The sequence below is a fragment of the Equus asinus genome, chromosome 8, assembly GCF_041296235.1.
Source record: "Equus asinus isolate D_3611 breed Donkey chromosome 8, EquAss-T2T_v2, whole genome shotgun sequence".
In the NCBI taxonomy this organism is placed as follows: Eukaryota; Metazoa; Chordata; class Mammalia; order Perissodactyla; family Equidae; genus Equus; species Equus asinus.
In genome coordinates, this window is record NC_091797.1 from 88,863,683 (window position 1) to 88,887,056 (window position 23,374).

Here is a 23,374-nt window from a genome sequence, read left to right on the forward strand (position 1 = left end):
TGGGCAGGGGCTGGGGACGGCTGCCTTCTGAGGGCGGGCTGGCTGTTGATTTCAACCCCAGTAAAGAGGGCCAAGGTGGAAGGCTCAGGGTACGGGGTCCAGTTCCGGTTCTGCCCCTGTGCCTCTCCTGGGACCCTGGACGTGTCCTTCTCTTCTCTGGGCCTCTGAGTGGGGTGGAGCAATGTTTCTGAGCTAGGGGACCAGCTGTCCTGGTTTGCCTGGCACTTGCTGCTTTTAGCACGGAAATCCTCACGTCCTGGGAAGCCCCTGGTCCCATGCGTCCTGGGACGCACCTCATTTCCTCCAGGGCCACTCGGCGCCTTTTTGGGTTGTTCAAGGGCCACCTCACTGTGGGCCCTTGAATAAGCCCTTCAGACTCTCCAGGCCCTTCTCTGCTTTCCAGCCGCAGAGCGACAGGTTTCCTCAGTGGTCCCTGACTGTTTGAAACCCAGCTCGTGGCTAGATTTAAAATTCCGTGCCTGCGCTGTTGAACCAAGCTCACCTTCTCCTCTAAAATGTTCTTTGGGCACTTTTTTTTCCTCTCAAGATTTTAGTTTAAAAAATAAAGACTTCTAAGAGGAAACGCAGATAGAATGAATCCTTTTGTGTTTGGCTGTGCAGAGATATACCCTGCAGCCTGTGTGTATCTAGAAACGTGTAATTTACAGAGTGCTTCCTCTTGTTAAATCCTCGCTATGGTCCTCTGAGGAAGGTGTGCCCAGCCTCCCTTTTGCATAGGAGGACATGAGGCCCAGAGAGGTGCAGTAAGTTACCCAAGGTCACACAGGAAGTGAGGACAGAGGCAGGATTTGGACCTCTTGTAACTGAGAGGTTGTTAGTTTTGTGGTTTCGACACTGAGAATCTGGGGGTGAGCAGGAATGTGGATCGGGGCTGCCACATCTGAGTCGTGACGCCTGGGACTCAGATTCCTGACTCCCACAGGTGGGAAGAGAAGCCGGGGACTGGCCTCCATCAGCGATCAGGGCTCCTTAACATGTCCTGGGTTTCCCGCCAGGTCCGCTTACCAGCTGGAGGAAGCACTGAGGATGCGGGGGGCCTTTTCTGGGTCCTGGATGAGGAGGTCCGGGTGGAGGGCTCGAGTGACAGCGTGGTGCTCGAGCGTCTCTGTGCTGCCTTCGAGAAGAAAGGAGCTGGGGCTGACGGTAACGAAATAGGGGGGGGGGGAAGGATGCTGAGTCCAGCCTGGGAGTTGGAATCTGTCCTTGTCAGTTGCAGAAAAAGCCCTGACAAGGCCTGCACTGGAGGAGGGGAGGGTCTGAGTGCAAAAACGTCTGTGCGTGTACCTGTGTGCCTTTATTCATTTCTGTTATTCATTCGTGTATTCAACAAACGTACGGAGCAGCTACTGTGTGCTGGGTACATTGCTATGCAGTGGTGAACCAACCTGATGTGGCCCGAGTCCTCCAGGGGAGAGGATGGGGGATGAGGCCATGGAGAAGCTAACAGATAAGCACATACGTGTCCAGTGAGCCTGAGATGACAGACTGTGGCGCTTGGCCGTGTGCATCAGGCAGACTTAATTTCTCGGGGGACCAGGGGGCACTCGGCAGAGATGTACGTGGGTAAATCCAACAAAGAAGGGGGAACACGGTGCAGGACAAGATGGAGTTGTTGTCTGGGCTCAGGCTGCAGAGGCCTTTGCAAACTGTGCGGAAAACATTGGTCTTAATCCCAGAGCGTTGAGAAGCCGTGGGTTCTAAGCAGCGGGAGACACGGCCAGATGCATGTTCTGGAAAGTTCACCCGGCCTCCAGTGTGGAGACATGGCAGGAAGGTGACCAGCGGGGTGAGGGAGGAGCTGGCCTGGTCCTGGGATGGTGGGCTGACTCGGGAGGGATTTAGGGGGTAGGATCCACGGCACGTGGTGATGGGTTGTGTTGGTGGGAGGGAGGAGGGGAGGGGAGATGGAGGCACGAGCTGGATCAAGATCAGAAGCCATGGGATCTGGCATCAGTCGGCCCCAAGTTCAAGTCCAACCGGCCGTACCTTCATCAACGTGACCCTGAGCGAACCTCGCAAAGTCTCAGGTGGTGTCCTTGAACAACGTGGGTGGGGACCCGCTTCACCGGAATTTGTGCTACGACGGTTGGGTGAGAGGATGTACATGGGGGGCTCCGCTATTGGCTGCCGAGTGTTGGTGATGAGGTGGGGCTGCTGATGGCGAAGAGGAATATTATCCTTGTCATTTGAGGAGGTGGAGGGACACTGTCTGTACTCCACGCAGGGCCCCGTGCACAGAGCTTTGTGTATATCGTCTAGACGAATTCTGTCACACATTCGGAGGTCGATATTCTTACCCCCCAAGAGGAGGAAACGGAGCTCCAGAGAGATGCTTCTGGACGTGCTTGTCCAAGATCACCCTGAGGGGGTGTGTCAGTGTCAGATTCACAACACGCTGGGTCTGGATCTAAACCTCTTGTGATCCCAACCCCAACGGGTGCCCTAAGACATTTACGAAGGTAGATACACCGAGATCTTACGGCTTGGCCGTCAGGACCTGGGCCCATTCATTCAACAAATATTTATGGACCACCTAATATGGAGCCGCCACTGTCGTAGGCCGGGAGATACGTCCCGGAACAAAACAAATATTTCCCCCCAACCCGGGGAACTGATGTTCTGGCAGGGGAGATGGATGATAAGACAAGTGGATCTGGAAGAAGGAGATTGAGGACCACGATTCTGGTTGAGGTCGCTATTGAGGGTCGGCAGAGAAGATGGGCAAGGACTCAGCCCCAGGACATTCCAATGTCAAGGGGTCAAGGACAAGGCGAGTGACCAGCAAAGGAGACTAAGGAGGAGTGGCCAGGGAGGGAGGAGGGATGCCGGGGGTGTGTGGCATCCTGGACGCCGTAGGAGAAGGGAGGGACCAAGTGATTTCAGTGCTGCCGTGGGGTCAGGTGAGGCGTGGCTGAAGAATGGTCATTGATGTGGCTTCGTGGAGGTCATTGGAGATCAAGACAGGTGCAATTTCAGTGGCGCATCCGGGTGAACGTGTGACTGGAGTGGTTTATAAAAATTGGGAGAAAAGTTGGAGAAAGATGTATGACAGCTCAGTGCTGCTGTCCACCGGGCTGGCGATGGCAGCGTCCTCCACCCTGGGGAGGGACCCACTGAGTCCTCTGTCTGGGACATTCAAGGAGCGTTCCTGTGCTCGAATCGGGATGAGATTTTCTAAGCAACAGCATCATCTGCTGGTTCCAGCAGCTCTCCTTGGACCCAGCTCAGAGCTCTGCTGCCCGGATTATTTCCAGAGAGCTTGGCTGTGCGAGCGACTGGCCCAGGGCGAGCCTCTCTGCCAGGCACAGGAGGGGCAGGGTTTGGGGCTCCCCGTGCTGTTAGGGGCCCATAAAAATATTTTCATTTCTGTTCAAAGCAGGACAAAAAATGAACTTTGAGGTCAAATACAGTGTTTTCATATATATATGCTATGGGCCAAATTGCCCCCTCCCCCTCCCAATTTATATGTTGACGTCCTGACCCCCAGTACTTCAGAATGTCACTGCATTCGAAGACAGGGTCTTTAAAGAGGTCATAAGGTTAGCTGAGGTCCTTGGGGTGGGTCCTAATTTAATGTGACTACTGTCCATATAAGAAGAGGTTAGGACACGGACATGCACAGAGGAAAGACACAGGGGTCCGGCGGCCGTCTGCAAGCTAAGGAGCGAGGCCTGGGAATGAAACCAACCCTGGGACCCCCCGATCTTGGACTTCCAGCCTCCAGAGCTGTGAGAGAATAAATTTCTGTTGTTTAAACCCTCAAGGTAGTTTGTTATGGGTGCAAACTAAGACAAAGTCTTTATGTATGATTAATATGAATCTGTTTTTATATCAGCACAGTCATGAAATGTAATTTTTAATATTTTTTTTTTATGGAGGAAGGGGCCCATGAATGCAAGTGTCTAGGGCCCAGGAAAGTCATAATGCAGCCTGGGCGTCCCTCACCCCCAAGGGTCCTGGGGCTCATCTGGACTCTGGCAATGATACTTCTGTCCTCTGAAGGTCACCTCTGTTCTCTGCAGTATGTCTGCCCCTTTACCAGCCGGTGAATGAAGATAGAGGAGCTCTTAGCCCAAGCCAAGCATTGTGGGCTCCACTTCCCCTCTACAGTGGGGTCACTGAGGCCTCGGAGCGGCCAACGACTGATCAGGGCCCTGTAGGCACTGAGAACAGAGGGGACGGTGCCCCTGGGAGGCCTCCCTCCAAAGGCCAGGCAGACCCCTGGCCCCTCTCCAGGCTGTGAGAGGGTCCCCCTCCTCAGGGAATGACACCAGGGCCCAGCAAGGGAGGGATTTGGGGGGGTGGTGATGGAAGAGGGAGCTCACCCAGATCCACAAGCCCAGGCCTCAGACCCCAGAGACCTGCCTGGGATCCCTCCTCCATGGCTGCGCTGTGATGTGTGTGACTTCTGGGAAGCCGCGGCCTCTGTCTGTAAAATGGCCACACCCACCTCCGGGACTCGTGCGAGAACAGAAGAGCTAATGGGTGCCAAGAAGCCTTAGCACATCCTCCTCAGGCAGAGTGATTGTCCATTGCTCCCCCTTAGAGCCCTTCCTGACCCCTGTCTGCAGCTGTCCCCCCACAGCTCCCTGGTCTGTCCTTCAAGGCCCTTTCTGGGCTCTGGAATGTTCCGTTATCTCTGTGCTTTACTTGCTCCGGTTCCCCGATGACCCTGTAGCCCCCGAGGGTGCAGGGCGCACCTGCTGTTGTCCCCTGCTGTCTCCCGGGGCCTGGGACACGGCACGGCCTCTGTGGGTATCTGCCACTTGCCCCGCCCTGCTCCTCCCTTGCTCCGTCCCAACCACACAGCTCTCTTTGGTGCCCCTTGAACACCCCAAGCACGCTCCCACCTCAGGGCCCTTGCACTGGCAGTTCCTTCTGCCTGGGACGCTCTTCCGCCACGTTTCAGCACCACTCACTCCCTCGCCTCCTGGGGGGCCTGCCGACCACCCTGCGTAAAAGAATAAACCGCCCCCTCCGTCCCCCTGCCCGTCTCCCTTCCCCACTCGCTTTCTCTTCCCCGCTGCAGCCACCCCCTCGGACGTCACGCCTTCACCCTCACGGGAAGGTGGGCTCCGTGACGGCGGGGGGCTGTCTGGTCCCCTCTGTGTCCACAGCCCCCGGCACGATGAGGGGTGCAGCGCATGCCTGATGCAGCATAGACGGATATGGGAAAACCCAGTGACCCAGAATCGCATGAACGCACGTCTCAGAGGGAATGCGTCTGGATCCTGACTTTTAGGCAAAAGAGACAAAGAGCGGAGGCAGAGGCAGAAGGCGTCTTGCGGGGTGTAGCTGGGGCAGGAGGGGGTCCGGGTAGATTTGGGGCCCCCTCTTCTTTTCCCGTGAGGTGCTCGCCCCAGACACCCCGAGCTCGGAGGCTCTCCGTCCCCAGCGGAGAGATGCTAGTATATCTCTTTTGCTGCTGACGGAGACACACACATTAACTCAGACATTCTGGGTAAAAAATAAAAAGGTGTTTTGCCTCTAGGGTTTTCTGATGAGCTCTGAGTTAATGAGGACGTTCCATCAAGCAGAGCGCGTGGGGTTTCTGGGTAACCCAGCACTGACTGTCCCCTGGCACCTAAGGTGCGTTTGCTGGGCGGTGGGCCGAGCAGGGGGCTGGGGCCGCCCTCACGGAGCCCAGGCCCAGTGGACGGTCAGGTGACAGGCATTCGCAACGCAGCCGTGGCGGGTGAATGCCCGGGGCAGAGGGGGGTGGAGGAGCCCCAGTCTGGGGGTCAGGCTCCTGGGGGAGGTGATGGCGCTGAAGCCACAAGAGAGATGCTGGGTGAGGCTCTGTCTTACAGACGTTCCTGGGAGCTCCTGACGGCAAAAGCAGCCTGTGAAGTGCTTGGATGAACAAAACGGGTGTGAAACCCCCTCCAGGAGGAAGGAGGGAGGAGGGGGTGGGGAGGCCTGCCTCCCGGGGACTCTTTCCCAGGACGGTTCCTGGGAAACGTGGCATCTCCATGTACTGGGCCACCACCCTGGAGGGGACAGGCTTTGGGGCCGGCAGACCTGTGTCCTCATCCTGGCTCTGCCCCAATGTGCTGTGCAACTTTAACCAAGCCATCTCATGTCTCTGAACCTCAGTGTCACCTTCTGGAAACCAGCCTGGAGACGCTCATGCCACGGACCAGAGTGAGGACTGAATGACATCATGCGTGTCCGGCAGAGGCTGGTGGGGGCTCAGCAAACACGAACGCCCTTTCCTCTCTCTGTCCTTGGTCCCCCTCCAATGCTGTAGGGGTCCTCATTCAATTCAGAGCCCAGCCCTGTGCTAGCTGCTGGACACAACGATGAGGGGACACAGCCCCTGCCCTCAAGCTGCTTCCAGTCCAGCACAGGGAGGCAGCCCCGAGACGGAAGCCTGCAGCGTTGTCCGGGCAACGTGGGCGTGGGTGCCAGAGCCTGGCACGCGCTTTGTCACCGTGCTCCCTGTGGGGTGCTTTCTCTCCCGTCGGAAGGGGTCTCCTTGAGGGCAGGGGCTGTACGGCTGTGACGGGCTCCTGGCAGCCTTCTGATGCAACGACCCTTCACTCAACTAGAAGTGCTCCTTGCTGGTGACTTCAGTTATCCAGAACACAGAGGTGATCCCGGAAGTGAGCACAAGGACCCCCCAACCAGCCAATCACGCAGCAGAATCCACGCCCTTTCTCACAGGAGGCCTGCAGGCTCTCAGACTGCGTTTCTTTTGTATGGAATTCCAAGAAATGCTGGTGCCTCGTTTCCTAGTGCCCTGCAGTGTAGAGGGAGCAAATCAGGACTTGGGGGAGGGGCTCGAGACCCCAGTCCGCGCAGGTGCGTTGGTAATAGCGGGCTTGGAAAGCATGGAAAGATCCTTCAGAATAGATGCAAGAACTGAATCAATGCTGGCGCTCCTGATAATAATTGGTCAGCGGCCACTGCTCTACTGGGAGCATCACTGCAATTAGAGGATTATAATACATACTCAACAATTCATTCATTCGTTTGTTCATTCATTCATTCCACAAGCCCTTCTGGATGCCATTTGTGAGTCAGGCATGATGCTGAACACTGAGAATGTGGAGATAAGCCCTTTGTGACTCTAGAACACCAGCAGAAGGTTAAATGCAGGAAAAGGAGTGATGCCCACTATGGCTCTTTGAGTGACGGCTATGTGCCAGGCCCTGCGCTAAAATATTTCACACACATTCTCCCCTTCAGCCTTATGCCGCCCTGGGAGGGATGCATTATTGAATCCACATTTTACAGAGGGGGAGACTGAGGCTCAGAGATTTCAGTGGCTTGGTCCCTGTCACACCGCAATAGGTGATAGATTCAGAATTTGAAACCAAGTCTTGTCTGACTCCTGGCGCATTTGTTTCTCCCGTTCCATCCTGTGCAGCCAAGTGTCTGCCAGCAGCTCCCGAGAGTATCCTGTGCATTAATTTGGTTGATGGTATTCAAGACGATTTTAGGTGGCACATGAATAAATATTTTCAAAATATGTAATGATTATGTATTTACCTCCATGAATATTAGAAAATAAATCTAGGTGGCACACCAAACCTGCAATATATTTCTTCTTTTTAATGGATTTACTTGTAAAAGTATGTGTTGATTTAAAGAAAACATTAAGTCAATGACAGCCCAAGGGTTAGCTGGGTATGGCAATAATCGTGAAGATCGTCCGCCCTGGTGATGTTTGGGGAAGCAGGTATCCTGGACTCAAGAAAGCGCGGGGGAGCATGATCCACTCTGGAAATAATGCGCACAAACGCACAAAGCCGGGGAAATGTGGGTGCCCAGAGCTGGCAGCTTTAGCGGTCTAGAAACATATGAAAATGGACAAAGCGTGTTCTTGCTGATGCCACGCGATTGCAATGTCCCCACCGGGCCCCCGTGCTCATGTGCTGTGTCTGTTTTCAGGGATGTCGGCCCTTCGGACCTGTGAGCAGCCCCTCCAGTGTGAGATTTCCCACCAGCTGGGACGGGACCCCGTGCGCTATGACCTCACGGGCTGGCTCCACAGAGCCAAGCCCAACCTCTCAGCCCTGGGCGCCCCCCAAGTCCTGCAAGAGTCCAAAAGGTGAGTCCCCAGGGCTGGGGACGGGTCAGGGGCGTCTGAGATGCTGTGGTTCCCTCCCCACCGGGGCTGTGCGGTCACAACCGCTCAGGGAGTGAGGGCCAGCCTGGGAGCCCCTCCCTAAGGACGCAAAGAACCGTAACTGGAGTCGGAGCGGTGCAGCGTCTCCCTGAGGCCAGCGTGAGTCCAGCCGAGGAGAGAAGCTGGCCTTCCGGGGAAGGTGGAACAAAACCTCAAAAGCTGTGACTTCTTCTTTGGCTTTTTGCCTTTCATTAAGTCTCTGAGAGATCATGTGACTGCAGCGACTTTTATGGACATCCTAGAACTAAGGGGTCGTAAATCCGAAGTGATCACATTTTGGAGCATTAAAAAGAGCTCACTCCCTTCCCTAACTGCTCTTCTCAGAAGGGCTGGCTGAGGGCTGGCGGCAACGCTGCCTTCAGTTCCGAGTTATTGGGAAATGCCCGATGCGTGTGGCACGTGCATGGTGATCCTCCCAAATTCATTGCTGGAATCCCGCAGGGGCAGAGCTTGGGGACAAGAACAGAATCAGAGGCCGCCAGGGAGGTGTTGGGGGTGTGAGAATGGGGAAGGAACGACATTTACCGACCGCCCACTGTGTACCCGGCATCCGGGGAAATGCTTTATGAGTATCTTATTAATCCTGACAACAGCGCTGTATCCTTAGCCCCATTTTATGGATGAGAAAACTGAGGCCCAGGAAGTGAAGTGGCTCGCCTTTGACCACACAGTAAAAGTGGGGCAGAGCCGGAGTTCAGCTTGGGTCTACGTGGTCCTGGCAGAAGTTCTCAGGACGTTATGGTCAGAGTTGATTAGAAACCGCGTCCAGAGGGGCTGACGGGCACACAGCTCTGGAAGAGAGATCAAGTCAGGGGATGGGCACAAGGAAGGTTATCGAGTGCACAGAGGACTGCGTGGAGAGCCGGGGGGCCTGGGTCAAGTCCTAGCCCTGCCCTTGTCACCGGGTGCCTGCAAACAGTCCCTTTCCCTCCCCCGGGCTTTTTTCTTCCTCCACCGTAAAATAGGTGTTCCCAGGGCTGGGCTGTAAGACGCCGTGGCTCCTGCACAGCCTTCGAGTCAGGCAGGTGTTCACGTCCTGCTCGGCCCCTTTCAAGCTGCACGACCTGGGCCTCAGTTTCCTGATCTGCGAAGTGGGAGCAATGACGCCAAGCTTACGCATTTGGTGTCATGCTTTGGTGACTCGACCTAGCGGATGGCTTACGAAGGAGCCTGGGTCACAACAGGCCCGCATCACACGTGCCGGCCCCGTGAATCCCCCTCCTGCTTTCAAACCCTGCGGCTCAAGCTGAGGGAGGGGTGTGGGCCTAGGAAAGGGCCAGGCGACACTTTGTTGAGCAGGTGGCCGGCGAGTGAGGGGCCTTCTGGGAGGACGGAACAGCTTGTGCAAAGTCTCGGCTCACGGGGGCGAGAGAGCATGGCAGGTCTGGGAGCGAAGCCTGTTAGGATGCCTTTCATGCTTGAGAGCCAAGCTGCGGTGATTTCTGAGAGCAAACCGTGCTGTTTCCTAGCCTGGGCTTCTGCACCCAGGAGCCCAGATTCTGCAGGACCGCTCGTTAACATTCCGGTTCCCGGGCCCATCTGGTCTCTCTTGGGGAGAGTTTTGGGGACTGACCTTGCTGGGAAGGCGTCCCAGGAAGTTCTCATGCACACTCAAGTTTTGGTCAAGGACTTTTGCTTTACGTATAGGGAGCTGGGGCCCAAAGGGGACACGTGACTTGCCCAAGGTCACGCAGTCAATTGAAGACAGGTCTCCCAAACCCGCGATAGGGCGATCCACATGTGGGAGTCAGGGCTGTGGATGCGACCTCCCTGCCCTGTACCAGAGAACCCTGTCCTCTCCTCTCAGGGCTCCTGCGCCCAGGGGTCTCCTCCCGGCTCCTCCCTAGATTTTTATTTCAACGCGAGCGTATTCAAGCCGTTGTTCATCTTTGTGCTCTGCCGTGCATTTAACGACTTTATACGCCGTTGGCACGTTTGGGCACGACTCATTTTCTTGCACGTCTGGACAGTCAGCTTGGGCATAGAGGGTGATGGAGAACGTGTCTCCAGGGCTGGGGCCGGGGGTGCGGCCTGGCCTTGCGGGAGTGATGGACGATGCCTGCCTGCTTCCACCGGAGGCAATGGGGCAATCAGGCCCCGGGTGGCACAGTAGGGTCTGCCCGGCCTTATTAGTCCTCTTTGCCCAAACAAGAGGGCAGGCCCGCTCAGGTCTATCAGAGCCCTCGCCGACTAGTCTCAGAACCTGGACACTACAGGAGTGCCCTGGGATGACACTGTCCACGCTTGGCATCAGGCCGGGCATTTCATGGATGGGTTGAGACCTGTCTGTGGGACCTGCAGTCCTTCATTCCTGCATGAGGCACGTAGTAGGCAGCTCTTACATACTGGATCTGTTCTGGGGGTAACTGAGATGATTTTGCCCTCTGAGAAAGTGCAGGCTTAGGAGGTGTGTACCCAGTAGGAAGAAGGATGTTCTTAGGTCCGGGAGGGAGAGAGGCCTGAGGAAGGAGCTGGCGCTGGGCGGGAAGCGAAGGGCCTGTGGATGAGCGGGAAGCAGCCAGGACGTGTGATGCGAGGGGAGCATTCAGTCAGCAGATCAGGCGGAAGCCAGGTGGACGCATTCCCCGGGAGCACCCTGAAGCCCCCCTCTCTTTCCCCTCCTGTCTGCCAGGGAGGAGCTGAGGAGTCTGTTCCAGGCCCGGGCCAAGCTGCCGCCTGTGTGCCGGGCCGTGGCAGGCCTGGAGGGCGCCTCCCCACAGGCGCTGCAGAGGAGCTGCGTCGTCAGGAGGACCTTTGCCAGCAGCTTCGCGGCAGTGAAGAGGAGAGCCCCGTGCTCGCAGATCAAGCTGCAGATGGTGAGTGGGGGCCCCGTCTCTGTGGCACCCTGGCCTTCATCTCCATGTGGCCCTCCCCCCTCCAGGATGGCTTAGCTCCCTGCATCCTCTCTGAGCTCCCCAGCGAGCCTGGAGGGGCGGGCCTCATCCCACGCTCCACAGTGGGGGAAACTAAGGCTCCGGGCAGCACAGAAACTTGGCCTCGTCACACTGCTGGGAGGCGATAGACCCGAGTCTGAGGCTTAAGCCTCGGCTGCTCGTTACTGACTTGAGTGGCTTCGGCAGGTCTCAGGAACCCCGGTGACACTGTCACAGCCAGACCAGCCCCGCCTGCCTTCCTCTCCTCTCAAATGCCTCCATTTTCACCACTGGGCTCTCCTGGGGGGAGGCAGCAGGATCCAGCACTGGACGTAAATACATTACCCAGACACATTAATCTAATAACAAAGGAGGGCGCTTGGGTTGGTTGGCGCAGGCTGAGCCCAGAAGGGTGAGACCTGGGAAGGTTACATTTTGCAAAACAACCTTATAGCATATTATACAAGAAAAGCCCTCAGACTAGATCCCGGGTTCCAGTCCACCCCTTGTGCTAGTGGTCTGTGTGACCCTGGGGCTATTTGTTTGCCCTTTCCGTGCCTCAGTTTCCCCATCTGTTACAAGGAATAATGGCCTCTTATTTCTCATGAGTACCAAGCAGGCTGTAGATACGAGGTCCTTGGTGGAAGACACAGGTGCCCCCAAAGATGCCCAGGCCAGGCTGAATGTTTGTTTGGGGAGTGTCCAGACCCCTGTCTGTCTCACCCCAAGACGGCTGGCCCTGACCCCCTCTCCTCTCTGTCCTAGGACGCGTTGACCAGCGTCATCAGACGGTCTCAGCTACACTTCATCCACTGCCTGCTCCCGGGTCCAGTGGTGGAGGGCAGGGGCAGGCAGGGGTCTTCGACGTCACTACAGCCTGGTGGAGACCAGCCCGGGGCTGGCGGGCCCCTGCCCTTGGACATCCCGGCCCTGAGGGTGCAGCTTGCAGGGTCCTGCATCCTGGAGGCGCTGCGTCTGCACAGGGCAGGTAAGAGGCAGCCGGGGAGCGAGCACTTGGCTCCGACTCCTGGGATATGCCCGTCAGAAAATGCAGCCACGGGACAAGAGCACCAGCCATGTGCCTGGAGCTTTCCATGCGGCATCCTATGGACGCTTCCCAGCAGCCCTGTGAGAGGGGAGCTAGGATTACCCCCATTTTACAGATGAAGAAACCGAAGCTCAGAGAGGGCAAAGGACTTCCTGAAGGGCACACCACTAGGATCTGGCAGAGCCTGGATCTGGACCTGCCTCTCTTGGAGTCCACAGCCCATCATATTTCCTGAATTAGTATTGCACTCCTGGAAGGCTAGGGCTGTGTCTTACTCATCTTCCTTTCGTCTAAGGAGCGTCTAGCTTGGGATAGAGTGGCATCCCCACAATGAGTCATTTTTTGGTTGTCGAGATGCTCAGCCTGGTTTGGGAGATCCGTGTGGAAACAGGCAATGATAATACGATGTGCTGAGGGCCTGCAGCACGTGGGGATGCAGGAGGCACCTGGAGACCTCGAGGAGGAAGCTCTGTGCTCTCACTGGGGAGATTGGAAAAACCTCCTAGAGGGTATAACATCTTTGTCGGGTCTTGAAACAAAGCAAGCAGCTCACCTCTGGGGGCTGAGGGGAGAGGGGATGCTGGCAGTGAGATCAGCTTCTACAGAGGCAGGAGGCATGGAAGAGCCTGGGTGTCCGGGGAACGGGGTTCAGAATGCGTACGGCAATTGTGGGAGAGGAGGCTGGGGGATGCAGTAGGAAGGCTGTGAGAGCCGCCTTTCGGAGTTTGGCTTCTGCAGGTCCAGCTGAGGAGATGATGGGGCGGTGAGGGGAGAGAAAAGTGTTTTCATTACAGGAGCGAAGCCTCTGCCTTGTATTTTAGAAAGCAAGCATGCACCGAGGTTTCCACCCTTCGCTCATCTTATGAACTGAGTTTGGTCTGAATCCTTCCCATATTTTCCTGCCTCTCAGACCCCGGAGGCCACCATGTGGATTCCCCTCCTGGCAATTAGAAACGACTCAGGCTCCTTCTCCGCAGAGGGTGGGGTGGCTGGGGCTGGGGGGCAGTCTAGGTGGGCACCTGGTGTTTAATGTCTCTGTGGTCACAGTCCCCATCTCCTCCCACCGCGTTCATAATGGAACCCTGGGCACGAGGTGCTTGCTGGAGAAGCTGGGAGCAGCCAGAAGCAAAGATGAGACCCTCACTCCTCTAAGGGTCTCATTGATTTTCTCTCCTGCCCGCACAACCACGGGCGGAAGGAGAGAGTGTGTCACAGGAGAAGAACAGGATAGTCACAGCCAGCGGCTGATCGGTTCTGCCTGGCTGGCTGGCGGAAAGCGCCGGGCCTTTGCAGGTGTCTTGAAGCACCTGTGAGAGCCCCTGCATGCGTGCCCGGGTTGGCACGTCCCCTTCCTCGGGCCTCTTGTCCTCACTGCGGCGTCCGCCCTCCACGTTCTCAGCACGGCCCAACTTGGTCAGGACGAGTTTTCCAGCTAAGTAAAGGGTTGATGTCTCATAGTAGGTCTTTCCAATTTCGGCCTCCCAGTCCTGGCTCATCTCCTCATGTTTTTTCTGCTCTAAGTTGCTTCTGTCTGTCTCACACCCTGTAAGAAATATCTACACGCATCCGTAGATACAAACACACGTATCAGATATTTATAATTCTGAATTTGTGCATCTGTGACGCGCAGATGCATATGCACACATGCATACACATGTATGCTACTTATTGAGCACTGTGTCATTGCTCGTGCTCCCTGACGTTGTTCTCACACAGCATGGCTCCCACTCTTAGCATAGTGCCTGGCGTAGCGAATGCTCATTAGATATTACGTATCGTACAGCCTGGCGCAGACCCTGGAGTGAGTCGGCCGGCCCTGACTCTGGCCGACAGCGGGCAGGGCCTTACATGGTGCCTCCTTCTCTTCCCTGACAACAGCTCAGATCTCAGAGAGCTGTTGAGCGGGTTGATGAGTTAATAAGGAAATGACACTTTGAAGAGTGCCTGGATGTAGGAACCCGCTCAATCCACGCCAGCCTCTCTTACTATCATCAGCATTGGATTTCAGCCTCATCACGACCTTGTGACAATAGATCTTATTATTCTCCTCTGATGAGTGAAGAAATTGAGTCGCAAAGAGCTTGGGTCATTTGTCACCTGCCCTAATAAGGCTGACTCAAAAGGGCAGGCTTGAAACCTCCCGGCTCCCCTGTCTCTGTGCGGTCGGCATCCTGTGAACCTGGCCTGAGGCCCTCCTCCTCCCCCAGGAAGGCTTCCTGGATTTGTCGCACGCACCCACTCTTCCTCACTCTTCCTCATGGTTTATGCGTTTGTCTTATTGTGATGTGAAGGCTCCAAGATGAAGTGAGGTTTCACCAGACATTCTCTCATCCGGCCACTTGAGGGCTCTTTTTGAGGCAACTGAGGCTCTGCCGTTCTTCTTGTATCAGGACACAGTCTGAACCTTGAGGCTTGGAATTTGAGTCCGGGTTCCTTTGGGATCCAGTCCCTGGTCATCTTTGAGCCCATTATGGGCTCCTCTCCGCTGGGTGAGTTACTGTCCCTGACTGGGTTTGAGCCCCCACTGGGAGAGTAACTATCTGTGTGACTTGAACTCTTGGGGCCTCGATTTCCACATCTATGAAATGGGGACAATAATACAGGTCCCAGAGTGTCTACGACACAAGGAAGTTGTCATCCTAGCGTCTTGCACACGTGAGTGCTCAGTAGATGCTGGCCGTTGCTCTGACTGTGGAACAAATCTTAGATTTCTCCGCCCCAGCTCCCCCTGCCTAGACTTCTCTTCCACACCAAACCCGCGGCAAACTCTTACGGCTCCTTCAGAGGCCGGCTCTGGTGTCACTTCTTGGTAGCTTTCCACGTGCCTCTTCCTGGCTTCCCACACAGAAGGATGCAGCTGTGTCCACCCTGTGTGTTAGACTTAAAAGAACCCTTACATATTATCTGCTGTGGCGTTTCCACGTGCATCTGTGGGATGGAATAAGTGTTTTTTTTCCCCATGATCAAACAGGCTTGGAAAACTCTGGGCTGAGCGGAGCTAGCCAGGCCTCTTCCCTGCAGACCTTCTCAGAGCCTTTGACACCAATGCTGACAGGCATTGTGACCTTCCAAGAGGCAGGTGGAGAGTGCAGCTTTTGCAAACTTTCAGTGGAGCGTTTCATAGGGTTCATGCCCTGGGGAAGGCATTTGGGAAACGCTGATTGGACCCAAGCTCTTAAATCAGTCAGTGGGGAAACTGAGGCCCAGAGAGCGGAGTCTGCACAGCAAGTTGGTAGCCAGGCTGGGAGCAGGACCCTGAAGTCCTGCATGCGGGGCCCCCGGCTGGTCTTCTCATTTGGACTCCTTGTTCCTCTCTTACCCGCTCCCACCTCCCCAGGCTATGCTGACCACATGGGGCTCACCCGGTTCCGCCGACGATTCCAGGCGCTGGACCCTCTGCTCATGAAGAAGCTCATGTTGGCCGCCGAGAGGATTGACGAGAGGAAGGTACGTGGAGTGGGGGGTGACGGGGGCTGGAAGCCTTGGATGCTTCTGTTCCTTAGGACATGACCCCAGGGGGCATCTGGACCCACTGGGATCGGAGAGCCAGGCCTTGGGGACAAAGATGAGGGTGGCGTGAGTTTTGGCCCAGATCCCTGCTCCGGACTATACCTCCTGCAATGTCACTTAGGACACTACCCGTCCCAGAGTGGCCCTTCTGAAACCCTGCATGAGGAAGCGCAGGGAAAGAATCAGATGAGAAGAGTGCAACCCAGTGAGCAGGGCCCTCAGCAAGATGAAGACCGTCCTTTCCAAAGAGAGTTCCCCTCAGCACACAGCACCCTGAGCTAGGCTAGGCAAAGAGGGCTTCACCGTTTGAAATGTCTGGGGAGCGTTTTCTCTACAATGAGAGCCCGCATCGTAGAGAATTACAGTGAACACCTCCCCAGGGCCTTTGCACCAGCTGTTCCCTCTGCCTCAGCACTCTATCCTCCAATCTTTGCATGGCCAGTGCCATCCTGCTATTCAGATCTTGGCTCATACGCTACTCTCCATCACATCGTCTTGTTTTAATGTTTGTGTAGCACTTATCCTTGTCTGAAATTACGTAGACCCCCTATGTGTTTTCTGGCTCATAATTTTATGTCAAACAAATGAATGAATGAATACGTATACCTAACCTTGTATTTCTGCCCCTGTGTGTCTCCTTTCTCCAACTCTAGGCTCCTAGGGCTGTAAGCTCATCTTTACTCCTGGTGCCAAACCATCAATAAATGTGTCTATGAGAATGACCACAAATGATCAATGATTACAGAGATCTTTAGAATTTGCAAAACCCTATTGCGTCCTCAAAACAGCCCTGCACAACAAGAGCTGTTACATGCCTTTTACAAATGAGGAAAGGGAGGCATCTGGGGGTCGATTGACTCCCCTGAGGCCACCCAGGGAGGCATGGGTGGGTTTTGGCCTTGAACTCAAATTTCTTGATTCCAGGGAGGGTAGTTGAAATAACGCAGGCTCCAGAGTCTAACAGACCTGTAGATGATTCCCTTCTAGGGACGTGTGAACTTAAGCAAGTTAATTTATCTTTCTGCCTCAGTTTCCTCATCTGGAAAGAGGGAACAACAATAACTCCTACCTCAATGGGGTGTTTGGGGATGAAATGTAATAGTATAGTGGATGTGCTTGACACAGGACCTGGTGCTTAGGAAGGGCTCAGTACGTACGCACTACTGTCATCAGCATCATCAGCATCAACGTCAGCACCAGCATCATCATCGTCTTTCAAGGCCAGACTCTATATTCACAACCATGTTGAAACCTGACCTCCAGGTGAGAGTGCCCGTGTGTGCCTGAGACATCAGCACTGGAATCCTCAGTGAGTCATGAGGCTAGAGAAGCAAACAGAGTCACAATAATTAGGTCCTTCTTGAGTCTTCTCTGCAGTAAGGGACACAGCATAGGTCACCTCCTGCAGACGGGGGGGCATCTTCTATGCGGCCCTCCTACCTCACCATGGGGAGGGGGCGTCAGACCCAGCTAGTGTGGTGCTGGGCTTCCCCCTCCCTGGGTGGAAGCCCATTTTGGAAGCCGTGAAACTCTGCCTGGCTTGGTGCCGCCAACCACTCTATACCGATCTTCATTTAGCGTTCCTTAGCATCCTTGGTCCCCCGAAACTTGATCTCTGTTTGGAGCATCTGGAATGGAGCCGCTGTAAGGGTCTTGGATCCTCTGTAGCTGAAAACAGCACCAAAGTGAGCTGTGGGGGAGTTTTCTGTGGGGAAAACGGGTGTAGCATATGGACGCATTTCTATTCTGGACGACTCAGCAGTTCTCTGTTGTAGCCAAACCGAAGCCACCTCCGTCCCCACGCTGGAGGCCTCAGAAAATGGAAAATTACAAGGGGAAGAGCCTTGGTTGGGCGTTTTTGCTTCTTATTATTCTTTTTTTTTTTATTTGCTCACAAATTTCATTTGCTGCAGCAGAGGATTTTGGTGGCGACAAAAGGAAACGTCATCCTGCCTCTTATGAAAAAGCTGATAAATATTCATTTGCTAGGCAACGTGATATGCCATGAATTATACATGAACACGTGCTCGGGGGGCAAACTGTCAGCCTCTGTGTGCAAAGCAGTTAAGACCTCAGGATTTAATAAGACAAGTGTGACAGCTAGAAAAGGTCAATATTGTCATTAGACACTAGACGGCAGCAGAGGGAATTCATTGTCAGGGTGTAAAATGGGCCACGGTGAGGTCCCCTGTGTGCCTAACATGTGGCGTCTAAACATTGGTTTTTCATATCAAGACTATTTCTCAAGACAGTATTCTCCTTTGGTGGTACCTGCTGGATATTTTGTGTTCCCGAAATAAAAATACCGCTATTTTTAGCAACTTTTAGGCTTTTAGCACATGCGTACAAACTCCCATCACAGCATATCATGCACGTTGTGATAAAGGTTACAGGTCGTTGATCTGAAACAGCCACCAAAAGAGAAAGCCCCCTCCGTCTGGGGATTACCCCCATTTCACAGCAGAGGCCACTGAGGCTGTCACCACCCAGCTGGGTCGTGGTGGGGCTGGGATGTGAACTCAGGCTCTCAGATCCCTCAAACAGGGCTTTTTACTTTTTATTCTGGTAAAATACACAGAACGTAAAATTTCCCATCTTTACCATTTTTACATGTGCAGATCAGTCGCCTTAGGCACATTCACGTTGTTGTGCAACCATTACCACCAGCCCTCTCCAGAACTCTTTTCATGTCACAAAACTGAAACTCTGTCCCCATTCAACACCAGCTCCCTGTCCCTTCCCCCACCCCCAGCTCCTGGCAGCCACCATTCTGCTGTCTCCTCCATGGATTTGACTCCTCTAGGTCTCTTCATGTAAGTAGAATCATATAGCGTTTGCCCCTTTGTGACTGGCTTATTTCACTTAACATAATGTGCTCAAGGTTCATCCATGTTGTAGCAGGTGTCAGAATCTCCTTCCTTTTTAAGGCTGCATAATATTCCATTGTATGCATATACCTCATTTTGTTTATCCATCCATCCATCAATGGACTTGGGTTGCTTCCAGCTTTTGCCTCTTGTTACAATTTGTCTATTGTTAGTTATAATAATGAATGATGCTGCCATGAACGTGGGTGTATAAATATATTTTCAATGCTCCGCTTTCCATTCTTTTGGGTGTACACCCAGAAGCGGAATGGCAGAATCATACAGTAATTCTATATCTAATTTTTTGAGGAACTGCCAAACGTTTTCCAGAGTGGCTGCACTATTTTACATTCCCACCAACAATGTTCAAAGGTTCTAATTTCTCCACATCCTTGCCAACATTTTTTATTCTCTGGTTTTTTTTTTTTTTTTTGATGGTAGCCACCCTGATGGGTGCGAGGCGGCATCTCATGGTAGTTTTGACTCGCGTTTCCCTGATGATCATGATGTTGAGCAGCTTTAATGCCCACACAGCACTGTTGAATGGAAGCCCTTTGAGGACAGGCAGGGTGTTGGTGAGGTTCTGTACAGGACGTGCCACCCATGATATTAATTTAAAATAATTATTGAATTCACCCAACTTTAACCAAGTGCCTGCTGTGCGTCTGCTGTGCTAGGTGCCAGAGACACAAGAATGGACAGAACATAATCTCATGGGGGGAGAAAGACTAACACAAGCAATTCCCGTACCGAGGGATGGCTTTGGGACCCAGAGAACACCCCTAAAACTTTTGATATTTGCAGCAAGGGTGAGGGTGGGGCAGTCAGGGAAGACACCTCAGAGCAGTGACGATTGAGTTGAGACTGGGGGACAATTTGGAAGAATCAGGTAAGAGAAAGAGCACAGGCGTTCTCACTCAGGCTACAGCACTCCAGAGACCTGGAGTCACGAGGTCACATGGCTAGTTTAGTATAGCTGATGCCAAGTGCCAAGAAAAGGGGCTGAGGATGTTGTCAGGGGCCGGACCAGGGCTCCTTGTTAGCGGGGACAAAGAGTTGGGTTCTATCAGGCCGTCAGTGATGGTCCATTGAAATGTTATCTTCAGAAACATGGCATAGAAGACCTGACCTTTATTACTTGAGCTGGCTTAAGCAAAGTTATGAAGGAAGTCAAGTGCACTCTGCCCATTCTCTGCTCCTCTCTGGAGAGCAGTGTCCTCATGCTGACCTCCAGCTATTCAGGATGCTCCTGTCTCTTCTAGACACCCAGGCACATGCTCAGGTCTCCGGAAGGACACTATCTTCCCCCTTTAATCATCTTGGGTCCATTCCTCTCTCCCAGGTTATCCCATGTAGTTAAGAGTATGCCTTAACCTACAGTGAAACCCACCCAGAGTGACTAATCGTGGCATCTCAGACAGGCCCGTGGAGGAGCTCTTTCAGCTCATCTTGCATATGTCCCAGATTCTTCCCCTTCAGTCTCTCTACTGCTGAGGCTGCTCTCAGCAGTGTGAGGGAACCTTGGGCTCACCTCGCCCTCTTCTCCTCAGAATGTCTACAGTGTAGATTGATTGATTTTAGTCAACAAAATCTGTGTCCCTGGGGACTTGAGCTGAAGAACACAATTAAGGGCTGTCAATTCATCTTCTCAAAGGCAGCCATTCTTGTTGTGTCTCAAACCCTGGTGGACACTCCCAGTTTTCTCTGAATTTTGGCCGAGTCCCTTTCTGCTGGGAAGAAGCCCCTGTAAGCCCATGGCCGGGAGAGGGAGCTGTCCGCTCTCAGGGTGCTGAACGACTATTCAGAGTCTCCCATGGCCTTAGCCCTCTGGAATTTTTTCATTATCATTTTCTTGCTCACCTTGCTGTCCTCCATTTTGAGTCTATTGTTTTAATAATTTTACCTGTTTTCCATTCACTGTTAACCAACCCAATTATGCGTGTGTATGTGTGTGTGCACACGCGTGCTTATTTGTTTGTTTGTTTATACAGTTTCTGCCCTGTGCTGGGCATTCTGTTTACAGTCTTGAGCATATCAAGTTCAATAACAGACGCCTAGTCCCCACCCTTATGGAATGTTTTGATCAGAGTATAAGTGAGAGGTTCAGTGATTAAAAGCATGTGATTTAGAGTCAGACAGACTTGAGTTCAAATCCTGGTTTCTGCTACCCCTCTTTCCATTCGTCCATGCCCCTTGATACCTGATAACTGTATGACCATGGGCAACATGTAATAGGACATAACAAAGTGCCTGGCACATAGTAGGTACCCAACAGATGGCAGCAGTTGGGCCATGGTGTGGGTTTCATGGAGGAAGTGCTGTGTTGGGTCATCATCCAATTCCACAGACACAGATTCTCCATATCGCACAGCTCATTGAGGAGTGAGTTTTGGAAGCATTTCTCAGCCATGGCTCTTCATTATTTCTGGGGTCTCTCACCGCTTGTCTGCCGTGTTTAGCATACTATGGGATGTCAGACCATACGATTTTTGGGTATGTCCTTGTCGAACATTGGAGAGACAGCTCTTTGCACAGTTCTAGGACACAAAGGGGCTCTGTTAGTGGAGGCATGAGCTGGGTTTCTCCCAGGTACATTCAAGGGCTCATCATTTGAGTCTGGAATGGTGGAGGCGAAGGGCGTGTCATCACTTGATAGTGTCGAAAAGGGGCTTATCACCTCAGAACCTGCAACACTTCTTAGTGTTTATTGAAACTCAGCATGTGCCAGGCATGATGTAAGCACTCCATGTGCATTATAATAGCTTCTTGGAAGTCTTTGACTATTAAGTCCAAGATCTAAGCCGCAGAGGGTTTCTATTGACTGCTTTTTCTTGTTTCCTTGAGTATAGATCGCAATTCCACTTTCTTTGCACGTCTTGTAGTCTTTTTTCAACAACTGGACATTTTAGATAATATGTAACAACATCTCTTGATTCTGATCATTTCCCACTTATTTAATAACTTATCTGGACTGGATTTATGGAGTCTGTCTCCCCCGTGGTGTGCGACTGCTGATCCCTCTGCTCAGTTTTTTATTCTTGTTTTTATTCCAAATTGTGGATTCTCAGGGGTTGCCCCTGTGTCAGCATAGCTTAGTGGTCAGCAGGAGTAGTGATCAAACACATTGGATCTGTGAGACCTGATTCTCATGGAGCCGTGAGTGGGTTGGGAAATGTGTTCAACGTCCAGGCATTTACAGTTGGGCCCCACTTTTTGCTTTCTGTTTGGCTCTTTCACATGTTTTCTGCCTGGGCACATGGCCTTATGTTTAAATAGGGAGATGTGGATAGCTAGGGCCCTCTCCCTCTCTCCTGTGCGTGCGTGTGTCCTTGAGTGTGTGTGAAGTCTTCCAGATTGTCAAGACCCGCTGTGGCTGTCCCTTGCTAACTTGTATCTCCTTGCTAACTTTCAAGCTAGTCCCTGGTCCTTGGCTTGCCCCAATCAGGATAACAACCTTAAACTAGCAGTGCCATTGACCTTCTGCATTTGTTTGTTTCCAAGATCACTATGGTTTCTGACAGTGATCCTGGGTGTGGGGTTTTTCTGTGCTTCACTCTGTATAAGTGAGCTCCTTCTGGCAGCAATGTTGCTGGTTTTCACAGCTTGCCTCACCCTGGTAGCACTGTGGCAGTAACAGAGCTCGGTGGGGACTGGAAGAATCCTAGTCAAGACTGCCATAAACTCCCACTGTTTTTTGCCTAAAGTTCAATAGTTTTTTTCCCTTCTTTCTTTCCTCCTTTCCTCTTTTCTTTCTTTCCTCTTTTCTTTCCTTTCTTTCTTCCCTCCCTCCTTCCTTCCTTCCTTTCTTTCTCTTACTGAGGTCACATTGATTTATAACACTATGTAAGTTTCAGGTGTACATCATTATATTTTTGGCTTCTGTATAGACTGCATTGTGCTCAGTACCAAAAGTCTAGTTTTTATCCACCACTCTACATATGTGCCCCTTTACCCCTTTCACCCTCCCCCACCTGCTTCCCCTCTGGTAACCACCAATCTGTTCTCCAGACCTGTGTTTGTTTGTTTGTTTATCTTGCACATATCCATGAAGCAATACGGTAATTGTCTTTTTCCATCTGAATTATTCCACTCAGCATAATACCTTCAAGGTCCACCCATGTTGTTGCAAATGGCACGATTTCATCTTTTTTATGGCTGAGTAGTATTCCATTTATATATACACCATATCTTCTTTACCCATTCATCCACTGATGGGTACTTGGGTTGCTTCTAAGTCTTGGCTATTGTGAATAACACTGCAATGAACATAGGTGTGCATGTATCTTTTGAATTAACATTTTTGCGTTCTTTGGATAAATATCCAGAGGTGGAATAGCTGGATCACATGGTAGTTCTATTTTTAATTTTTTGAGGAATCACCATACTGTTTTCTGTAGTGGCTGCACCAGTTTGCATTCCCACCAGCAGTGTATGAGGGTTCCTTTTTCTCCGCATCCTCTCAATACTTTTCTTGAATAAGTGCTTCTCAATTTGTTGTAGCCCACTTTCAGTTTCCAGAGTATTAAATTTGTTGCTTTTGAAATTTTTTTCCACTTTCATCATTTTTTTTCTTGGGGAGGGGATTTATCAAGTTCCTTGTTCCACCATCTAAAAGTCTCACTCCTACACGCTACTTTTGTGACCTCATTCAATCCCCAATATGTCCTTGTAGGATAGGCAGGATTACCCCATATTCTAGAATATGAGGATCAGAGAGGAAGAGTGGCTTGCTCAGGGTCACACAGCTGGTGAGTGGTGGAGCCGGACTGGATCTAAGCATCAGAGGGCTGAGGACAAGCTCAAGAATCTGATTCCTTAAGACTTGTTTCCTCCTCCATCACTTCTTAGCATGTGACCTTTGACAAGTCATTTCATCACACTGGACCTCACTTTCCTTCTCAGTAACGTAGGCATAAAATAG

The 23,374-nt window shown here is 52.6% G+C and overlaps 1 protein-coding gene across 4 annotated transcripts in view; it reads left to right on the forward strand.

Moving 5' to 3' along the window:
• Positions 1-23,374, forward strand: part of MYO18B (myosin XVIIIB) — a 249,673-nt gene that overhangs the window by 79,149 nt on the left and 147,150 nt on the right. For all 4 annotated transcript variants that reach the window (XR_011505408.1, XR_011505409.1, XM_070516286.1 and 1 more), the window contains exons 17-21: positions 1,017-1,164; positions 7,918-8,077; positions 10,788-10,971; positions 11,794-12,016; positions 15,414-15,523. Coding sequence is in view for 2 of the 4 variants with exons in the window: in XM_070516286.1 (XP_070372387.1) it covers positions 1,017-1,164; positions 7,918-8,077; positions 10,788-10,971; positions 11,794-12,016; positions 15,414-15,523 (825 nt within the window). In the remaining 2 variants the exon portion in view is untranslated. The remainder of the gene's footprint in view (positions 1-1,016; positions 1,165-7,917; positions 8,078-10,787; positions 10,972-11,793; positions 12,017-15,413; positions 15,524-23,374) is intronic.